The sequence below is a fragment of the Myotis brandtii genome, unplaced genomic scaffold (genome assembly GCF_000412655.1).
Source record: "Myotis brandtii unplaced genomic scaffold, ASM41265v1 scaffold562, whole genome shotgun sequence".
In the NCBI taxonomy this organism is placed as follows: domain Eukaryota; kingdom Metazoa; phylum Chordata; class Mammalia; order Chiroptera; family Vespertilionidae; genus Myotis; species Myotis brandtii.
Genome location: NW_005370091.1, coordinates 750,030 through 773,421, shown reverse-complemented (window position 1 = coordinate 773,421; position 23,392 = coordinate 750,030). Strand labels below are relative to the sequence as shown.

The following is a 23,392-nucleotide window of genomic DNA, read 5'->3' as shown; positions in this document are numbered from 1 at the left end:
GGGGGAGGAATATGACTTACATTGACCTATTCATATAAAAGTCACAATAAGTATGTCATAAATGGAATGCAAAGTGAACCAAAGTTTGCTACAGGATATAAAAAAATTGTAATACAAAAATTTTATGTTATAATACTATCTAATAAAGAGGGAATATGCTAATTGACCCCCACACCATCACAAAGATGGCGGCACCCACAGCCCATAAGGAGGGAATATGCTAATTGACTACCCCGCCCTCAAAGATGGCAGCACCCACAGCCAATGAGGGAATATGCTAATTGACTGCCACACCCTCAAAGATGGCGGCGCCCACAACCAATAAGGAGGGAATATACTGACTGCCATGCACTCAAAAATGGCGGCGCCCACAGCCACAAGATGGTTGACAGGAGAGGGCAGTGGTGGGTGATCAGGCCAGCAGGAGGGGACATTTAGGGGTGACCAGGCCAGCAGGGGAGGGCAGTTGGGGGCAATCGGGCCGGCAGTGGAGCAGTTAGGCATCGATCAGGCTGGCAGGCAGAAGCAGTTAGGGGCAATCAGGCAGGCAAGCGAGTGGTTAGGAGCCAGCAGTCCCGGATTGTGAGAGGGATGTCTGACTGCCGGTAATCGGACATCCCCCGAGGGGTCCCAGATTGGAGAAGGTGCAGGCTAGGCTGAGGGACACCCCCCCCCACCAGTGCATGAATTTTGTGCACCGGGCTTCTAGTCCTGTCTAATAAAAGACAAAAAGGGTAATTGACCATACCTTTGCTACCCTTCCCATTGGCTAATTAGGGTGTAATACAAATTAACCGCCAACCAAGATGGCGGCCGGCAGCCACGCAGCTGAAGCGAGCAGGAGGCTTGCTTGCTCCAGTGTTGGAGGAAGCCAAGGTTCCCCGCCTGCCGCGGCCCAGCTCTGAGCTCCGAAAGCAACAAAGTTTCAATTATAGAAGCTAAACAAACCCCAGATACCTGCTTTCAGCAGGCCGTGGCTTTAGAGCTGGAGCAAGAGCCAGCTCTCAGCTCCAGTGACAGCAACAAAGTTTCAATTATAGAAGGTAAATAAATCCCAGAATTAAAAAAAAGAAAAGGCCGTGGCCACAGAGCTGGAGTGAGCAAGAACCAGCTCTCAGCTCCAGTGATGGCAACAAAGTTTCAATTATAGAAGGTAAATAAATCCCAGAATTAAAAAAAAGAAAAGAAAGGAGAGGCTGGGGGCTTCAGTCGCCGGCCAGCCTGAAAACGGCCCTCAGCCCCTCACCCAGACTGGCCAGGCACCCCAGTGGGGACCCCCACCCTGCAAACAGCCATCAGCCCCAACCCTGATCTGGAACACCGTTCAGGGCAAACCAGCCAGCCCCCACCCGTGCACCAGGCCTATATCCTATATAGTAAAAGGGTAATATGCAAACTGACCCTAACAGCAGAAAGACTGGGAATGACTGGTCACTATGACACACACTGACCACCAGGGGGCAGACGCTCAACGCAGGAGCTGCCCTCTGGTGGTCAGTGCGCTCCCACATGGGGGAGCTCTGCTCAGCCACAAGCCAGGCTGATGGCTGCCAGTACAGCGGTGGTGGTGGGAGCCTCTCCTGCCTCCTCAGCAGCACTAAGGATGTCCGACTGCAGCTTAGGTCTGCTCCCCACTGGCAAGTTGACATCCCCCAAGGGCTGCTGGGCTGCCAGAGGGATGTCTGATTGCCAGCTTAGGCCCAATCCCCCGCGGAGCAGGCCTAAGCCAGCAGGTGGTCATCCCCCGAGGGGTCCCAGACTGCGAGAGGGCACAGGCCAGGCTGAGGGAACCCCTCCCCCCACTGAGTGCACAAATTTTTGTGCACCAGGCATCTAGTATAATATAAAAGCCTAAGATAAAAATCTCTGGATGGATTTCACTAGAGCAATATTCTGTTTTAGAGGCCCAAATATGGAAAAGGAGACAAGTACTGTAAGTCGCTGTGGTCTTCCCATTCTAGCTCTTTCTATGTGCTCACAGTAAAGGCACAAAATACACAAAATTTTGCTCTCTAATGACATATTTTAGTCCACATATAAAATTTTCATATATCTGAACCTAAAGGAGCAGTAATATAAATCTAAGTTATGAAAACAAAAATCATTTATGTAAGAAACATGAACATGTTAAAAGAGGATAGAGGAAACAGGGACCCAGGTTCAAAATACATCTCAAACTTACTAAGTAGGAAAATGCCAATTATTTTGTTTGGCTATATATACAGTTTCTTTTCCTCTAAAGCTAATTTGACTTTTTATGAGGTACCAGATTCAAAGCAAATGCAGCACTATCTGATATTATAGCCATCAACCTGCACTGCCCTGTATTTTTCAGGCACGGCGCAGGGTTTGCTGTATAATCTGCTGTGTATATGAGGGAAAGGAGGGGCAGTGCTGATCTATATCCCTCCTTTAGAATTCTTCCAAGTCCTAACTATAGCTTCATAGGTAGAACAAATGCCAGGTCAGTCATGAGGCAGACATTTTGTACCAAAGATGCTTCTCTGGGAGTAGTATAGGCATTTAGAACATGCAGTTCTCAAACAGCACTGTATGATACAATAGGTAGCCATAGCCACATTTGCCAAGTTGAATTCCAATTTCTGGGTCTCACAATAAACATACATAGCTGGAAGTTCCTACTGGACAACACAGATTAGAGCATTTCCATCCCCACAGAAAGGTCTCCCAGCAAGTGCTGCTCTAAAAAGCAACATGGTGCTCCAGTCTCAGAGGTGGTCCTCGGGTTTCTTAGAACACATTAACCTGCCTGTATATTAAAAAAATTTCAAGTAGTCATTACTCAAACAGTATCATAATGTTCACCAGCAAGATTGGAGGCCAGCAAACGTGCAGAACATGCACACACATCCCCATATGAATTCGTGTACGTACATGCACACATGTACACTTGAACACACAACAGACATCCATGCATACACAACAAGATGTGCACACATGCCCCCACCCTCCACAAACACACCCATGCTTGCACAGACATGCACCACGAAGGTACACACACACACCAGCTCTGCATCCATGCACATGTGTGCTCATACAGACACAACAGACAGACACACACACACACACACACACACACACGTGCACATCGGCTTGTGTACACACCCCGGCCTGTCTTCTATAACCACAGCATCAAAGGATAAAATGACTTTGTAATTTGGAAAATACATTTATGAAAGGAAACAACATTAAAATAATACAGACAGTTGTACCGTATCAAATTAGTAAAAAAAATTGGAAAATACTTTCATGTTGGCATAAATGAGTATAATCTTCTGCAGGATAATTTAGTGATTGTTATCAAAAATTTACATGTGCTTAGTCCTTAAAATTTAAGAATTTCACTTCAATTAATTTATCCTCTGAAGAATAAATTTACTTCTATCTATGAAAGAGATCATACAGAATTACATAGGTAGAAGGAAATTTATTTTGTCTCTTTTTAAAAAATACAATTGATTACACTGTGTTTTAAAGATATATTCTTTAGGCAAATAAAATCTCAAAAGCAATTTTCACTTAAAAGTTAATGTTTTCTATTCCCCCCCCCTAGAAAATTCATGGCTGTTTCAGGAATATAAAATTCAAATACATCCAAATGTAATGAGAAGACTGCTCTTCAGAGTGGAAAGTGTGGGATGACTCTGAACATAGCAACATGAATGTCCTCTTTGACAGCTAAGTTTCAGTGTGATGTTACTGATCGGACAGGCCAATGGAAGCAATGTAATAAGCACCAGTGGGGCACTGGTTAAATAAATTATGGCACACTATGATACTTATATAAAAGATTGGGACATTGCTGAATAGAAACAAACTGATTCCATCTAGCGATGTACATAAAACTACATAGAGAAGATACAAATGGGTGAGCTCGGAGGAAGGGGCAGGACGGATATCTGTGAGAACATTCACCTATTATGTGACAACATTTCCAGAAATTTTACTTTTTCTTTAGCCTCTAAATCACTTGAATTTTTTACAACCAAGTTAAAATAAATATTTTAAGTCTCTCCCCCCACCCTTTTTTTAAAACTAATGACAGTTTCCAGTAACAAGAATGTGAAACAGTGTGGCTCTGAGTGTCAACCAATGAACCTGGAGGTGATGGTTCAATTCCCGGTCAGTGCACATGCCCAGGTTTCCAGCTCAATCCCCAGTAGGAGGCACACAGGAGACAGCTAATCAATGATTCTCTCTCATCAATTATGTTTCTAACTCTCCCTCTCCCTTCCTCTCTCTGAAATCAATAAAAGCATATAAAAACATTTTTTAAAAGTGTGAAAAAGAACATGACTCAAATTTTCTTCAAAGTAAAATGCTAATCTGATATTCATAGGCTATTTTTCAATAACAATCTACTACATCCATAAAGTAACAGCTTAATTTTTTTTAGAAAGGCAAACATTCCAAAGAAATATCCTGAGTTCTGAGATTCTTGAGATTATGAAAACTGATAAAATTATGTTAAATTGAGAAAAATTCCAACCATTACCCTCTTAAAATATTTCATAGTCAGATATTTAAGATAAAGCTGCTTGAGCTGAAGTAACAATAGCTGATGGCTAAGTAGAGAGAACCTATTCTAAGTGACTTTTTAAAATGAATCCTTACATGTACTCTTATTATTTTTTAAAATTTATTTTCAATTAGAATTGACATGTTCAGTGACTTTTTCAATACTGAGGGGAAGAGATTATGTAAAAATGAATTAGCCTTCTGATCGCCATAATTTATTAGAAATGTTTTAAACTTAAATTTTAGGTAATAATGGTTGGGGTTCCATCTATTTGCTAAGCCTTCACTGAAATTTTGTTCTGGACATCTATCTTCAAAATTCCTTATTAGCATACTAGTATCTAATTAGTCTATATTTTCCCAAACATTAATTAAAAAGAAAAACAGAAAAGACTGTTTTGCTGGTTTAGAACCACAGTTCTTAAATTGCAGTCTCTCAGTTCTCTTAGTCCACGAATATTTCAATCTGGTCTGTCACTCTCATGTTAGATTATAAAAAAATGGCTTCACGTTTTGATGCTTTGTTAAACAACAACAAAAATCAAGCAAAATATTTTACCTTAAGGATATTTAAAATTCCATTCAAATTTCAAGGCTATTATCACCTCTTCTCCCAGGAAAAGAAGATAACACTAACCTTTTCTTGAAAGTAATAATTAACAATTAAAGTACAATAATTCTAACATAGAAAAAACTACTTCTTTGGAAAGTTTAAAGCTGAAGTTAAAACTCACCACACCCAACCCAGAAAAAGGCCTTTTGAGCCTAACCAACTCACAGTTAGTTTATGAAACGAAAGTGTTAACAATTTCTTGTTGACTCATAGCTTCCTTTTCAGGAAGTGTAATTATACCACAACTAGAGGCCCGATGCACGAAGATTTGTGCAAGATGGGCCTTCCTTCCCCTGGCTGCCAGCACTGCCTTCGCTCTGGCCAGGAGCTGCCGTTCCACCTTCCCACACTGCCCAGAGGCCCGGAGAAGCTGGGGCGATGTGGAATGCCTGCATCGTCACCATGGCGATGATGCAAGCGTCCCGTCCCACCTGGCCACCGGCCGCTTGGTGCCTGCGTATGCAAATTAACCCACCATCTTTGTTGGGTTGATTTGTATACTCACTCCCGATTGGTGAGTGTTGCGAAGGTACGGTCAATTTGCATCTTTCTCTTTTATTAGGGTAGATGTGAGACTATCTAGACTGACAAAGACAAGTAGAAACCAAGAGGGAAGAAAAGAAAAATAGGATGGGGTAAGCTGAATTCCATTTTGGTTATCATGTTTCTGTGTGAGCCAGTAAAACTCTCTGAAATTTTTTTAAAAAAATCATCTAATCAGTAAAGAGTAAAGCAAACACATAGAAAATGGAATCTGACAACTTGATGGTGAATTCTAATGGAAGAAATATTACACATTTTCTTCAGAGGTATAACTGTTCAATTTCCATTCTTCATGTAAGGAATATAAAACACATAATAAAGTTTAACACATCCTTAAAAATCCTAGTGTTATTGTTTAAATTCTTCACTATGAAAATAAGAACTAAATATTAAATATTAAAAAGCTATAGCTATAAAGACACAGGTATGTCCAGCATTGTACTTCTTAAACTCCTGATTCAGTATTTGGTCAGTGACCCCATCTCTTTTATATTTTTATAATGTAATGCTTTCTGTTCTTAAGATCTCATTATTCTTTACTTACTTTAAATTGTTACCAAAAAACAGGAATTAGTTTATAAAATGCACAAATCAGAATATGAATATTAAATGCAGTTCCCATACCACCAATTACAATAATTTTTTGTAGATACATAAATTCTTGGAAGACCTCAAAAAGAAGGTAATCTGCAACCTGAGGCTTTATACTAATATATTTCATCCTAGGGATTTATCACTGCTTATGTAGCATTTAGGCATTTTACTACATCATCATCACACATTATTTTTTAATGTTATCTCAATGGTCTTTTGTCTGCCTATGGAATATGCTGGTAGGATGTGGTACACTTAAAGTAAAACAAAACCATACGTACTAGGAAAGACTAGAATGTACACTATCTTTTGCTCATTATACTGGCAGAACATGTTTGGCTGAAAACAAAGAGAAGAAAAATTATGAAGACAAATATATTTTTGGAAGAATAAATGAGTATCTAAGTTACTCCAGTATTACAAAGTATATTCACAAACAACTCAGTAATCTAGGTGATCTGCATAGTTCCAAATAAGTATCTTAATAATTTTAAGTACAAAATAATAGCGGTTACAATCAAGTAATTCATTGCTAATCACCATCACTGCCACATGTAATGCAGTATTTAGGTATCACACATCACTCGTATACACACACATACCACATCCTGCAACCAACAATCACAGCATGTATACTTTTCAATGGGGAAATAATATGAATGAAAATAATTGTGGAAAGTACCTATTTTACCTACCAGCCTATTTCATTCTGCTTTAAGTTGGAATGTTTTATATACATACAACTGTCCCATCCATCCACCCTCCGAATGAGTTATAAGCAAGAAAGAAACTAACCCATGACGTGACAAAAAAAAAGGGGGGGGGGAATGTTACATGAATATAAATGAGAAGTAGATACAGAATGTCTCCAACAATGTGCCTTTTTGCTTTGTTTTCTGAGTAGCGAAGAGGACACAATTGAACAGACCTTGGTATGGAAGAGTGTTTCTTAATTCCCAAAGACTATTCATTGAAGGAGTCATACAATCCAGAGGCAAGTGTAAAGTAAGGGAAGAGAGTATATTTTTATATGATTACAACTTTCTAAAATCCAAACCCTGAATATGTCATGTGTTCTGTGATATCCATTTATGAGTGCTCTATGTTTATATATCATCATTTCAGCAGATAACCCCCACCCTCCAGTACTTTATCCATCAACCTGGCACGACCACCTGGGGTATCTTTGTGCAGCTATTGTCAATGAACTCCAACCCTCTGACCAGCACATTAAAGCTCATATAGGTACTCACCCTGCAAACTGGGCACTGCCAGTGACTACTGCTGTCTCTAAGCCTGTACTCATCAGACAAACACTTGGAATGATACACACGAAAACACAGGTCACATATCAACACCTCTCCAGGCAAATGGCATTCAAAACAATACCAGTCATGATTTTCTGTTTCCCAGTCCTACAAAAAATACAAAATAATTTCGTATGACATTTTGTCAATATCTGCAATGACTAAGAACAAAATTGAAACTAAAGTCCATCAGAAGTTAGGCATCATAAACAATTTTAGACATTTTAAAACAAGAGGGAAAAATATCTACAAATTTGCTTCTTTAAATTTTAAATTCTTCCCTAAACAGTATTAATATTCAAAATATCTTAAGGTGATTTGATAGCAAAACCAGTTCAAAAATAAGTCCAAAGCCAATCGTAGTCTAACATTATCTTCAATTTTAAAAACATAATCTATGGAATGATTTCTTCAATAAACTGAATATCCCAAACAAACATCTATACCTTAGTATTTCAAATAAACAAACCTCTGTTTTGTTCTGCTTTCTAGAAAAATATAGTAAGTACTTAATTAGCTCACTGTTGAAACAGAGAAAATAGTAATAAATGGTGATGCTCACTATTCTTATCTTCTCATCCATGGTATTGGATGCTTTATTGAAAATAACCATTAATCAGAATGTCCATGTTCTGATAGGTTGTCAAATTTTCAGGGTCTGTTGAATTTGGAAAAATAAATTGAAAATGTGAAACTAAAGGTTTAATCACATTCTCCAAAGGACATTGCCATAAAAAAACTTAAAAGAAAGTAGGCTTATTTTCTTACTTGGACTATTCCTGGAAATAAAAGAACATAACTGCAGTAGGTTTTCTTCAACATTTTCTTTTTTGTTACACTCTTTTTGTACAGCCAATACCATTTAAACATAAACAGGAAGATGTTATAAGTCCTCTTAATTTAGAATTCATTCTTCATAAATGCCACTCTTAGCTTCTGTCAAAAAATACCTGTTAAGAGTGATGGATTCATTCTCAGCTTTCTTTTGTAGATGTGGTAACTAAGTGAACAATGGTTTAATCCACATTCAGTGTAATCAAGGCCACTGCCAATGATTTCCAAACTTGAATTTCCTGAATTCCAAACTTGGGTTCTGCCATCGTTTGTCTTTTTTATAAATCACTGTCTACACTCTGTTTCTGAAACTGAACGGGTTTCTTATGTCAATTACTCCCCCAATAAATGGGCTTCAAATACAGCACTTGTTTAGCAGGCAGTAACTCCTTTAGCGCCTACGGCTGAAATGTACTAATTACTGCCTGAACATATGACAGGGCTACTATCAACACCTTCAAAAAGGAGGAGAGTCACTAATGTTCCAAAATTCACTTTCAGAGTCATGGCTACAGCACATTGGCAAACTCAGCAAAAATGTAAACTTTTCAGTTTACTTTTTGTTCAGAAATCATGGTCTTCATTGACCAAAGCAATAAAGAAAAACATAACCATTTCTAGTTATTTGCTGCAGATAGATATACTCTGTAAACTTACACTGGAGTAATTTCAGTCAAACTGCTAAACAAATCGTAAGATACTGATGAGACATAAAACAATGATGTGTGCATGGTAGGAAAAATACCTATCTCACCAAGTTTGATATAGAGGCACTGCAGAGACATAATATATGTAGTGCTTGGCTGTACGAAACAATAGTCACTGTGTACCCATTTCACAATGTTCATATGTAAGCTGTTATTTTAATATTTATATCAAAAATCATTGATAAATTAGGTTTCAGTGGAGATAAGATACTTTGCTCTATTCTGAACTAACAGAACTCTTGCCAAGTTTAAAACAAAATATTTCAGAATATTTTTTCATAAGTTGTTCAGAAACATCTCTTTGAGGCTTATGTTTAACTCGTTATTAACAAAAGAAAGTGCCAACCTTCATCATTTGAAATTTTTTACATTAATTCATCTTCCTGCAGTTTTTAAAATGGTGATTACTAAGTAAATTAAGAGAAAAAAGCAAGAGTATAACTTTGGTGCACAGCTCTAAAGCTCTAGCCTCTCCACTTTACCTCCGACCCTTTTCTATTCCTATTCTCTCCCATCCACCCATAAAATGAGATGAAAATGGATCTTTCCTCATTGGGGTGTTTAATAGCAGACCTAGTTTTCATAACAATTACAGAAATAAAAATATAATTCAAATGAAATAAAAGTAGAGAAAATTTGGATATACTATTTACATAAAAGCATATGAATAACTCCATTATCAGATATAAGAGGTATGGTCTGGGAACATACCTGTTCATTCTTTTAATCATAGCAATAGCTGTTTAGAATATACAAAACACGCAGAAGTTCAAAAGTTATTACATTCTAAACCCAGGGCACACTTTTCTGAGGTATGAATTATATAAGCATGTTTAAGATAGGCAGAGTTGCCTACAATTTCTCTTTTAGTAAACAGAATTAATTTACATAGTGCTCTAATAATAATGTATGCCCAAAAGCTAATCCTGCATTTTCCTGGATTTTACCAGATGTCACCAACTACTCTCATACAGCCTGATTAGTAGCATAATATGTGAAAAGCCACTTCAATACTTGAAGAAAAATTTTAAAAAGCAAACCTATTAGCAAAAAATCCCCAACTAGAAGCAAAGTAAAGACAATATGGTGTTAATGAACAATTCTAACAAGAGTTAACTAAACTAGCCTAAAGAAAGATAGAAATGTAGTATTTTTTAAAAGCAGATTTAAAGTAAAATAACAGTGCAAAATTAGTTCACCTTGTTTGGGGTTGCTGTCCTGGAGAAAGGCTGCATACTGTAGGCCTTTCAAAATAAAAACAAAATAATCTTGGTCTCTCTACTATAACTTTGCTCAATATCAGGCAATACACAGAGCTAAAGGGATTTCATAGAGGATCAAACTGTTTATTATTTGCTATATGACTTACATTATTTTGCAGATGATATCAACTGATAATCTATGAATGTACTAATCATGAATAAAAAGACAGTAGCATACAAATTCAAGAGTCATTACTAGTTTAAGAGGAAACTTTTGATACTAACACAAAAGCTACAAATGGACAGAGAAAAATCTTTCTATTTAGAAAGTCATGTGCCAGGAAAGCTATCATAATGTTAGAAAACATTGTAGTAACAAATAAACTCGGTGCCATTATAAATTTCATTAAGACCATGAATGTGTGTCTTTTTTTTTTTTTTCTGAAACTGATGGACTTTTTAAAGTTGGGAGTGATGAATGTAAACATGGTAAACTCCCTACTTAATTATGGTGTGAAATAGACACAGAATGTCTTCAGAACCTAGTAGAACACATCCCAACATTTAGAAGCAGCCTGCTGCCCTATGTCTCAGTCACCATTTATAGCATTTGATTAAGATTCTGAAGTCAGACTGGCCCAAATCCTGGCTCTAGCACTTACAGGTTGTGTTATCTAGGGCAGAATACTTAGCTTCTCTGTGTATTATTTTCTATCTGTAAAATGAACAAAACAATAATGCCTAGTATATAGATGTTTTGTAAGGATCAATTGAGTTACTATGCTCAGTGAGTTATTAAGATGATCTGCTTGCTATAGTGCACAAAACAGGAATCGACAAGTCACAAAATGATGTGACACTTGTAATTATACATTACAGATTTCTTCAGGACTGTAAGCTCATTATGACAGCTGACTCTCACAACATTTCCGTAAATTAGAGAGACCAAGTAATAGTAAGTGAGTTCAGAGATAACACTAAAGAGAGAGTGTTCATGGGAGAACTGTCTGTAACAAGGGTCTCCTAAACTATAATCCACTCTCATCATATTCAAGAGATTCTAACTTTTAAAGTGATTCCCTATTTATATGCAATGAGCAAATAAATCTTAAATTATCAAATATTTGTTTGATGTGTTTTAACATAAATATGACATAAAATTAATTCTCTATAATTCAAAGTTTAGTTTAATTCTGTTAATTAATTTAGTTAATCACCGAGAGGTAAGAATGTAATGATTAAATATTTACAATAATTTTAAATAAGAATATTACAACACTGCTTAGAGAAAGTGAATTTAGACAGAAGGGAAAAAAGCTCTCAAACACACATACACACACACACACACACACACACACACACACACACACTCACGAAGCTGAAAAGAATAAAACAGAATAGCATGACCCAAAATATTCTACTGAATAAAATGGACATTCTGTACCACAGCAATAATAATTTCTAGGTGTAAGTACTAGTTTGAATATACATAAAACCACAGTATAACTGGCTGCTCATTAATTAAAAATCACCAAATACTTAACACTTTACTTAGTAAATAAACAATAATTTATATTTGTCTGAGACAGGTAATGGATCTTTGGAAAAAATGTGTAGTCTGCACATAATTAACATAAATGTAACAAAATATATTTCACTTAAAAAAAATCAAAGGTATCCCAAGGGGCATCCAGCTTTTTATATTTAGGGTATTAAAAACATGATTGATTAATTTATGACAACTATATTTTATAACAAGGAAAATGCAAAGACCTAATTTTTTAAAAAATCTTACTTCACTATACTATATTTATGAAGTGGGCTGACAGAGTCAAGCTGCTTTGAATTCAGCAGGCTCTCAATATTTTTTTCAAGAACAGAGCAAGGGCACTCCTTGCCATGACTGTTTAATGGTGTGATTTCTGAAGAATAAGACATAAATCCAATCCTACCTCTTATCAAAAAGATGTGAGCTTAGCTAAGTTTCAATAGGTACACAAGCCACAGTTTCTTCTAGATTGGTCATTCTGAATCAAGATAAGCAGATGATAACAGAGGAAAAAAGTATCTTGCCCCTGAGTAAGTTAAGACTAAATCCATTTACACCCAATATAAGATGTTAATCTTTTCAAGAAACCACAAAATATGTATTTTCATCAATTATGCTTCTTTAAAGGTATCAAAACCTTAAATTAATGAAAATAAAAAGCAAAAATATAGATTGAATTCTACCTTTTCATTTAGGCCTACTTTAAAAGTAGTCTGAGGTCCTGCTTATTGGTGGGACAAGCTTGATTATATGTAAAGTAAGTACTCAAACTGAAGCAGGGCATAATAGTCAAGACTATTATGAGCTCATCTTTGCAGTTGCTCTTGCATCTTACAAAACCAAACTGGTAGAAGGCTTCTAACTGAAAATGAAAGCTGTGGTTCCTACAATGATACATTATTCTTGAAGTAGTATGAAGTATGAAAAAAGAAATGAGACCCTGAGTTGGGATTTGGCAGGTTAAATAAAGGGAGTAGTTGTTTCATAGCAAACATTTTTTTAGACTTTTAAATCATCCTCTATACTGGTGACCAAATTATTTAATGTCAGATCAAAAGTATTTGCCAAATAATAGGGTAGAGTCATAGCTTTGTGCCAGGAACCATGAATACATTTGGAAATCATCATATTAATATTAACTGACTCAAATTCAAAATACATATTTGACATGTAACAATAAATACCTTTATAAGACCGTTCTATCTTTAGTGAGCCCTTAACTCATAAGAAATTGTGTTTATTATAAAAGGAGTTACTAAATACCAAACTTAATTGAGCCCAGCAAATGGTAAAATTCTGCCCAAGAAATGTATTTCTTAAGTTGTTAGACTAAAGGACATTTAATACTGTGATCAAATGTGGATTAAATATAGCCGTTCATGTATATTTATTTCTTTAGAGAAAGCAGATAGTGAATCAATCTATCAGAACTTGTAATTCTTTTTTAAAAATTAAAAGAAAAAAACCTTGATATATCCAAACATTAAATGGTCAGACATCAGAAAGTTTCCTTCTGTGCCCTGGTCTACTGGCCTTTTACCAATATAATTTCAAAAGTTATGAAAATCATCTCTGAAATAATTATTTGGATCTGATTAGTGAATACTAATAACATACAAATCTGGAAGTCTAAGATGACCACAGAAAATTTACAAGAGGTTTCCAGGTTTAGCAAGTTTGTCATTTTAAAAAGTGGTTGGTACATACACTTTTCCTTGTTTATTGACTAATATTTAAGCTAATTATTTAAATTGAGAGTGCCTTCATTTTTAATAATTACATTTTTATTCTACTATCTCCAACAAACATATTCAAAATAGCACCATAAAGATGCTTATCTCTTGCCTAATTTTATCAGTTTCTCCAAAAGAACTATCACTTTAATAGGCTGCAAATGGTAGTTGAGACTAGCATTGCAACTTGTCTAAAAAGCACTACAGTCTAAAAGGAATCTCAGTACAGTTAAAGCCACCATCTTTGACCTATGCAAGGGTCTTCCTCTTGAACAGATTATAATCATAACCTGACCTATTATTAGAGTTAAACTTATATTATATCATTGCTGGATTTCATAAAAATAATTTTGCTCAAGCTATAAATTTTTTTTTTCAACTGAATCAAGTTTTAAAAATACGCAATGTGATGGGGTGGCGGGGGTGGGGGGGGAAGGTAGCAGAGGTGAAAGAAAAATGTGACACCAACAAACTCTTTGCTCAACTACAGTTGAGTGGCATAAAGAAAACCGTACTCTTGCCTACCTGGTCTTTCTTACCATAACTGTGAAAGAGAAGACAAGGAGAGTATAGCCTCTTTGCTAATACAAAGTATCTCTTGAGGATGTAACTTGTAGGACTTATCAAGAGAAATCGACTTTTTCCACACCTCTGAGATACTATTTTTAGAGGCTATAGAAAGAAAAGAAGTGCTTTACTACCCATTTTTTCAAATGACAGAACTTCCCTGGCTGAAGAATATTTGCAACTTTGAATTAAAAATGAATAACCAAAACATTCTATACAGCTTACATATACAGACAGATAAGTAGATATTTATACATATGTATATGTATAAATATATATACACATACATATACATATGTATAAATATCTACTTGACTTTTTTCTTCTTTTGATATTGAGTCAGAAGTTGACAAGATGAATAATAATGTAAACCTTTCAAATTAAAAAGTCAAGTTTTTAGAGGCAACGTATTATATATAAGGTAGAGAAACTATAAAGGAAGGTCCTAGATTCAAATGCCAGCATACAGGGCTGTCACTAGCCCACAGAGCTCCTTTGTGCAAATCTGAAAAGGTGACCCTTCCCTAAGACTGGTTTTGCTAGAATAAGACACGTACCTGCCATAAACTAGAAAACTGCTGAATAAACATACAAGCATATGATGTCTGAGAACTGAGTGTGACTTCCTAAGTTGTATAGTTGACAACTGGCTCCATACATAGTAGCTCACATGCATGGGCCACACAGACCATAAACAAAGAGCTGGCAAGTGTGAGATGATTGTGTTGTGCCAAGTGTGACACAGTAATGTGTCCTTCTAGAGTATACTAGGGCATGACAACTGCAGCACATGACAGCCCCTGGGTAGCCAGGTGGTATACCAGCCACAGTTATGAGATGCAAATATAATTAACCTCATCATTTTATAGTTAAACCTTAAATATAGATCCAGTGACTGTCTATTATACATATAAGACCTTACCTCTTTCTGCTACCTCTGAATTTTTAATATTTGCATATTTTTATAAACTAGGCACAACTTTTATATACTCATTTATACTTACATCATACATGCATACTCAGTATAAAAATGTGAATAAGAACCAACATGAATTAATAAAATCTGTAAACTGGTTGGTTGATTTACATATAAGATTTCATCTAGAAAAAAAGAAAAGGATGGTGCTATAAATATATGCAGTAAGTACATGTAAAAATAAAAAAAGAATATATAACCTAATGCAGTGGTAAGCATAACTCAGTAACTGCTCATTTCATTAAATTGAACATGGAAATTTCAAATTGAAGAGGAAGAATGCATGTGGGAAAAGCAAAAATCTAAAAAGTAAGGAGAATTAAAATCACTTTTTCATTTTTATGAAAAAAATGTACATGATCCACAAACCAAAATCCTGTGGATTAAGTTGTACTTACTACTGGTTAATTACTATATAAATCTCAGAAATTATCAGGATAGCTTTCTATACTAAATCTGTACATTACCAAGTATTTGGGGATTAGAAATTTTATATTAACTGGATTATTCTGAGCATATAATAAGCTATCCATTATCAATGGCCCTCCTGTTAATCCATGATGTAAACAAATATTATTACTATGATTTGACATCTGGAGTTTCTTTACTGGCAACAAAACTGTACTTTTCTATATGAAAGTCAACAGAAAAATTATTCTGATATAAACATTTTTTACTTCAGTTTATAAGAACACTTCTAGTGTGCAAATGAAATGATACCAGAGAAATTCACCATTATCTTCTTCTGTGTTTTAGTTGTAGAAAACGTGAATATTATTTCCTGAAACTTTGAAGGCATAAATTAAACTGACAAAAACAACGTTAAAACTGAACAAGTTTGTAACTTGTAGCTGCCTCTGTGGCCCAGCCCTCCACAGGGATGTGTTATGAGTTTACTGCGCAGAGCTGACCACTGAGAAATGTGTTGCTGGCTCACCTGATGTAGAGCCAGAAAGGAAAACACAACTCAAAGGTTTTGGGAAATGTTTCCACAAAGAACCAATTTTAAGATCTTGTGTCATTTTTTATAACGTTAGATTTTAGAGAATTCATGATAGAAACACTCTCAAAATACTTAATTACAAAATCCATTCCTTTCTGAAACTAAAATAACTCATTTCTATTAAATTTGAAACATATTGTCTTAAATGATATTGTTGCAAAAAGTAGACCTTTAAAATCAAGGTGTTAGAAATATCAAAAACGAAAGAGGTAGGAAGATGGAAATTTTACACCAAATCAGTCTTTACATAAGAAAAAAATTGTACTTCTTACATGACTCTGAGTATAGAATTATATACTACAAGGAAAAATATTAAAATATAACTTAATAAGAACTAAGTAAAAATATAAAGAAAATTAACTATCTTTCCTATGATTTCTGTCAAGTGCCACAAAACACACTCAAGTCACAGAAATCAAAGGAAGACACTAGCCAGAGGCATCTAACATTTGGAACCTTGTCAGCTGCAAACCCTCCTGAAGCATGGCTCTGGGCTCTGACATCATCCAACCTGAGTAAGGTATGTCCCTGAGAAGCCGGTCTGTTCCGCCCAATCTGTCCAGATGGCATCAACATTATCCTGCACTGAAACCTTTTTTACTAATATTTATTAAAGAAAATATTTAGAAATACCACTAATTGTGTGTATATTAAAAGGGTTTTGCTTGTTTTGTTTGAATGTTTCAGATTCAAGGTAAACTACACAGAAAAGGCAGGGTCTTTGTAAAAGTGGGTTTTCTCCTAGTAAAGAAACACAGAGGAAAAGTATCCACCCTACCAATGTAGGTCCTTAATGTTAATAAAAAATGTTAAAGAGAAACATTACTAAACTGCTAAAAATGAGTTTCTAAAGGTTGTATTTAAATAATGTTCAAAAGTTAAAAGTCAGCTTGTCCAAATTTATCAAATAAAACATACTTACAATTTCATCTCCTGGCAACCAATATCCTTCTTGTTCAATACCAGCTTTTGAACCTTTGCAGCCCACAGTGAGAGTTTCGACAATAAGACCATCTTTCACAGCCAAGCTCAGCTGACGGGTGGTCTCTTTTGGATGCATACCGTGGACTCGAGACATGTACCTGAACACAGAGAAAAAGCAAACTTAAAAATCTTTTAGTATAAAACATAAAAATGCATAACAATAAGAAAATAGAGATAATTTATTTTATTATTACTTGTACTTATCAGAGCCCTGCTGAAAGAAGGACAGGAGGAGTCCTGAATACTTAACTCTTTCAATTATCACGGTATTTTAAATCTCAATCTTATTTTTGTATAGTTAGAGGAATATCTGTTCAAAATAATACCAAACCAGCAATATAAATCACTTAACAGATTTTAGTCATACATCCCATGTAGTTTTAGTCTCTGGAGCAATTACCACTAACTTCCACTGTACAGATTCTAAATTTAGAATTTTATAAACTCCAGCCATAAAACTTTAGAATATAAAATGCTTTTATTCAAAACTTAGGAAATTATGCCAAGCAAAACATAGAAATTACATCAGTGGTTCTCAACATCTAAAGAAAACAATGCATGTTGTGATTAATAAAGCAAAAACTAGTCTTCAATAAATTATATTCTGGACTGGATCACTAAAGCATACAAGCTCTCCCTGCTTTACAGTTACGTGTCATTTTTTAAAATGTAAAAAAAAAGTAATATTTCAAATATACCTCAGACCACAGAGAATAATACTGGAGATACTGGAGATTCCCTTGTATCCACCAATTATACTAAACTCATGTTAACATTCTGACATATTTGCTTCATATCTTTTTCGTGTGTGTATTTTATTTTAAGGAAATAAAACGTTATAGATTCCATTCCCCGGCAATCAAACCCTCTACCAGTAATATACTGGACATCAGAGTCTGTTGGGGATCCAGAAACAAAAACATCATGGCACAAATCAGGCCAGAGAAACATTCCAAGTTGGTAGACCCGGGCGGGGCCAACACCTACACTTCTCAAGAAAATTAAGTAGGACAAGAATTTGTATCAATTTATCGGTCATTTATATATCAGCATTCCACACAAATCATCACTGAAGAACCTTATAAACTCAGAGGACAAATTTCAACAACAAAAAAGCAGTAAGCCCCATCAATGGCAAGCATTCTGTTTCAGTTTATAGAAGACTAGAGGCCCAGTATACGAAATTTGTGCACGGGGAGGGTCCCTAAGCCTGACCAGCAATCAGGGACCATCAGGGCCTACCAGCTGCCAGCTGGGGCCTTCCTTTGTTCTGCGCCGCCCCCTGGTGGTCAGCATGCCACCTCTCCCCTCCCCCACCCGGTGGTCAGCACACGTCATAGCAAGTGATCGAATTCCCGGTCTCCTGGTCAAACTCCCAAGGGACACTTTGCATATTAGCCTTTTATATATATAGATAACAAAGTGTCTGGTTTCTCTACAAATGCAGTTAACTGAAGGGCTGAGAAGAAAGAGACAAGGAATTATGGTGAACCAAACAGTGGCCCTGACAAACCAGATTTGCAGTAATAACAAATGGGACCAGAAGATGAAGGTGAAGTTAATCCACAAATACTGACTGTCACCTTTGCTAATAGTCAAGGTGATAAATCACATGTATATTGTGATAAAGATCAACACTAACAAAAATAATCAATTGAAGTTTCGAATGTGGGGAAAGGAATTACAGTGGGGCCTTGACTTACGAGTGTCCCGACTAACGAGTTTTTCGAGATACGAGCCGTCTCTCGGCCGATTTTTTGCTTTGAGTTGCAAGCCAGCTTCAGATACACCACCGCTAGTTGGCACGGCGAACGTCACAGTGAACGCCACAACATCAGCCCAGCATCACGTGTCTCACTCGTTCACTTTAAGATTTGACATACAAGTAATTTGAGTTACGAGCTCCCTCACGGAACGAATTAAACTCTTAAGTCAAGGCCCCACTGTAAGCCAAAATGAAAATGTGCTAATATTCTCCCTGTTCACTGTAGGGAGCCAATAGACATTATCATAGGAATTAAGTATACTATACAAACTTATAAAGACAGCCTTTAGAACAAAAATTCAAACCTTCCAAATTATCTGAAGAAACCCACAAAAAAACACATTATGTAGTAAAATAAAAACAAAACAAAACAGCAGCATATTAAATATGAGAGGACCAAAACCAAGTAAATTTGTCTTTTTAATAAATACAAATTGGTCAAACTCAGTAATTAAAAACATACTGAATCACAAAACAAAAATTTCACCATCTACAAGGCACACACTTATAGTGACAGAAATACTGAAAAAGAATGGGCAAAGGCATATCATAAAAATACAACCCAAATGAAGCAGGGATCAACACTGCAAGTGGGAAAAAATTATTATTATTTTTTTTAAAGGCACGTAGGGCATAGACAGTTTTAAAGCAAAACCTGGAATAAATAAAGAGAATACTGACAGGAATATAGGATTATGAGACTTTAATTCACTTCTCTCAGTTCACAAAAACATTAAGTGAACAAAATTAAGTATGGATACAGGAGAGCTTTAATTAAGTTTATTAATTAACAAAACAGATCTAGTTGAATTTATACTAAAACACCAAAAATATCTTCAATAAATCCAAGAAACAGTCATTAAAACGGTGCATAAAATCAGCCACAAAATGACCTTAATAGATTTCCTAAAGTAATAGACATTTGCTAGTCACCATGAAATAAAACCAGATATTAATAACAAAACTAGAAAACTCACATAAACCATTGAATCAAAAAGATTTTTTTAAATTAAAAAAACAGTAATTAAAACGCTAAAGCAGTGCTAGTTAAAGAGCAAAAATTACAGAACTAACCATATTAATCCAAGAGGTCCTTCTTAGGGAAGATTTAGAGATATCATTAGCTAACCTAATCAACAATGAAAAAACAAAGCACAAAAACATAGAACTAAGAAATGTATAACACATCATATATAAAAAGGAAATTTTAAAATACTAGTCATAAGCAACTACTATGTTAAATTCTGTGCAGAAATATGATTTTCTAGGAAAAAATAAATGACCAAAGCTTGCCCACAGAAAAAAATAGAACACTTAAAAAGGACAATTTCCAAAGAAACAGAGGATGTTGACAAAGAGCTTTCACAGAAAAACTCAAGGTAGGAACATATTCACAAGGTAATTCTATCAAACTTTTAATGACCAGACAACTCCAATGTGATTTAAACTCTTCCAATACATAGTAAAGAAGGAAAGCAAGGGATCTAGCATGATAGTGCTAAGAAAAACCCACAAAAAAGGCACAGAAAAAGAAAACTAGTGTCCCATAGGAATGCTGGTATAAAAAATACTAAATGAAGTATTTAAGTGTACAGTACAATGTTAAATATTAACATAAATTAATAAATGTTAACACATTCAATTATCAAAAAAAATATACCATAACCGAATGTTTAGTTTCAGGATTTCTAGGAATACTTATTTAAAAAAATCTAGAAATATCATTCATCTCATTAATACATCAGAAGTGAGAAATCATGAAGATTTCTATACATATGGAGAAGGTATTTAGTAAAATTCAACATCTAGCCTCTAACAAATAGGAATGAGTAAACAATACTTTCTAAACCGATCAGGAATATTTAAAGATGTCTTTTAACACTCTAACAAAGGTAACCAACATAGGTAAAATAGAGAAAGAAATGGGGCATAAAATTTGTTTAGAAGTTAAAATTATCATTATTTGCAGATCACATATCAAGAAAACCCAAGAACATCAGCTGATATGCTATTTTAAATAATCAAATAATTTAGTCAATTATTTGTTTGGGTACAAGCTAACATAGTAAAAATTAACAACATTCATGTATACAAATAAAAAAATTAATTAGGAGGTTTAATATAAGACAAGACCCCAATCATCTACAAAAGCAGTAAGAAAAATAAAATACCCAGTAAAAAATAGAAGAAATGACATGATCTGTGTGAAGAAAAATCTGAAATTCTGACACAAAAGAAAATAAACAAATGTAAAGACATACCTGTATTTGGATGAAAAACAACAAAATTCAATTGCCTGTAAGATTAAGTAAATACCACCACAAAGTAAGCAAGTTGATTCTAAAGTTCTATAGAGAATTCAACAAGAACTTCCCAAGACAATTCTTTATGAGTAATATCATATTGAAAAACATTACAGTACCAAAGTAATTAAAATATTGTGGAACTAGTGCATGGAGAACAGACCAATGGAACAAAACATAAAACTTAGGAAGAGACCCAAATATACATTTGAATTATAATAAAAGTGGAATTTCAAATTGTGGGTGAAAAGACTGATTAATCAACTCATGGAAATTGGGACATGGAGCTCACTAACTTGAAAAAAATAGAGATGGAACCCTACCCTAGTCTGTACCCACAAATAAATGTCAGATTTACTGGAGGATTGAGCTTGATTGGAACTACATCACTGGTGAGATGTAATTTAGTACTACTTCTATAGAGGAAAGTGTGGTAATATAACAATTCCTCTCCTAGATATTCATCCTATAGATATACTTAGACACATGTGAAATAATAGACAAGGTAGGAAATTCATTTTAACATTGTTGCTAGCAAGAAAAGATTAGAAACAATCTAAACATGCATCTTAGGAGACTGGCTAATCCTATATAATAAAAGGCTAATATGCAAATCGACCAAACAGTGGAATGACCAGTCACTTTGATGTGCACTGACCACCAGGGCGCAGATGCTCAATGTAGGAGCTGCCCCCCAGGTAGTCAGTACGCTCCCACAGGGGTAGCGCCCCCACAGGGGTAGCGCCGTTCAGCCAGAAGCCCTGAGCCAAGCTCACAGCTGGCAAGCACAGCAGCAGTGGCAGGAGCCTCTCCCACCTCTGCAGCAGCACTAAGGATGTCCAACTGAGGCTTAGGCCCACTCTCCCCGGGGTGGCGTGGGCCTAATCCTTCAATCAGACATCCCTCAAGGGCTCCTGGACTGCGAGAGAGCACAGGCCAGGCTGAGGGAACCCCTTGAGTGCATAAATTTTGTGCACCGGACCTCTAGTTTATAATATAACCATACCAAGAATTATTACATAATCATTCAAGAAATGGAGCAGTATTATAAATGTTATGATGACATAGTCCAAGATACATTATGTTTAAAAAATCATGGCACCAGGGCTAATATTCAAAACTAGAGGCCTGGTGAACAAAATTCACGCAGGGGGGGTGGGGGTGTTGGTGGTGAGGGTGTCCCTTAGCCCAGCCTGCACCCTCTCGCAATCCGGGGCCCCTTGGGGGATGTCCGATAGCCCTGTGGCAATCCGGGACCACTGGCTCCTAACCACTCGCCTGCCTGCCTGATTGCTCCTAACGACCTCTGCCTCGGCCCCCACTGTGGCGGCTTTGTCCAGAAGGACATCTGGAATGATGTCCAGAAGGTCATTCAACTGTCCGGTCTAATTAGCATATTACGCTTTTATTATTATAGATATATAAAGAGAATTCACACAACTCAATAGCAAAAAACAACAATCTGGTTTTAGAAAGGGACAGAAGATCTGAATAGATATTTTCCCAAAGATGACATACAAATGGCCAATAGGTACATGAAAAGATTTTCAACATCACTAATCATCAGGGAAATGCAAATCAAAACCACAAAAGATATTACCTCACACCTATTTAAACATCTATCATCAAAAAGACAGGACATTAAGTCTTAGCAAGGATGTAGAGAAAAGGGAGCTCTTGTGCACTGTTAATGGGAATGCACACTGGTGCAGCCACTATGGAAACAGTATGGAGGATCCTCAAAAAAATAAAAACAGAACTACCATATGATCCAGCAATTCCACTTCCAGGTTTTCATTGAGAGAGAGAGAGAGAGAGAGAGAGAGAGAGAAGGAGAAAATACTAATTTAAAAAGATACATGCACCCCATGTTCATTGTGGCATTACTTACAATAGCCAAGATAAGGAAACAGAAGTGTCCATTGATTGATAAATGAATAAAGAAAATATAGTGTCTGTATCCTATATAATAAAAGGCTAATATGTAAATTGACCAAACAGTGGAACGACCAGTCGCTATGATGTGCATTTTTCCTCATCCATAAAAATGAAGGAAATCTTGCCATTTGCAACAACATGGATGACCTAGAGGGAATTATAATAAGTTAGACAGAGAAAGACAAATACCACGTTCTCACTTATACATATGTGGAATCTTAGGGAGGGAGGGAGG

General features: G+C 35.8%; 1 protein-coding gene across 13 annotated transcripts in view; it reads right to left on the bottom strand.

Annotated features, from left to right (window-relative positions):
• ZMYND11 (zinc finger, MYND-type containing 11) overlaps positions 1 to 23,392 on the bottom strand; it is a 95,307-nt gene that overhangs the window by 42,334 nt on the left and 29,581 nt on the right. For 6 of the 13 annotated variants that reach the window (XM_005878511.2, XM_014549633.1, XM_014549635.1 and 3 more), the window contains 3 exons: positions 17,090 to 17,249; positions 10,337 to 10,381; positions 7,543 to 7,704 (listed from right to left, as the gene is read on the bottom strand). In XM_005878511.2, coding sequence (XP_005878573.1) covers positions 7,543 to 7,704; positions 10,337 to 10,381; positions 17,090 to 17,249 — 367 coding nt within the window. The other 7 variants (XM_014549639.1, XM_014549638.1, XM_005878521.2 and 4 more) reach the window with 7 other exon arrangements.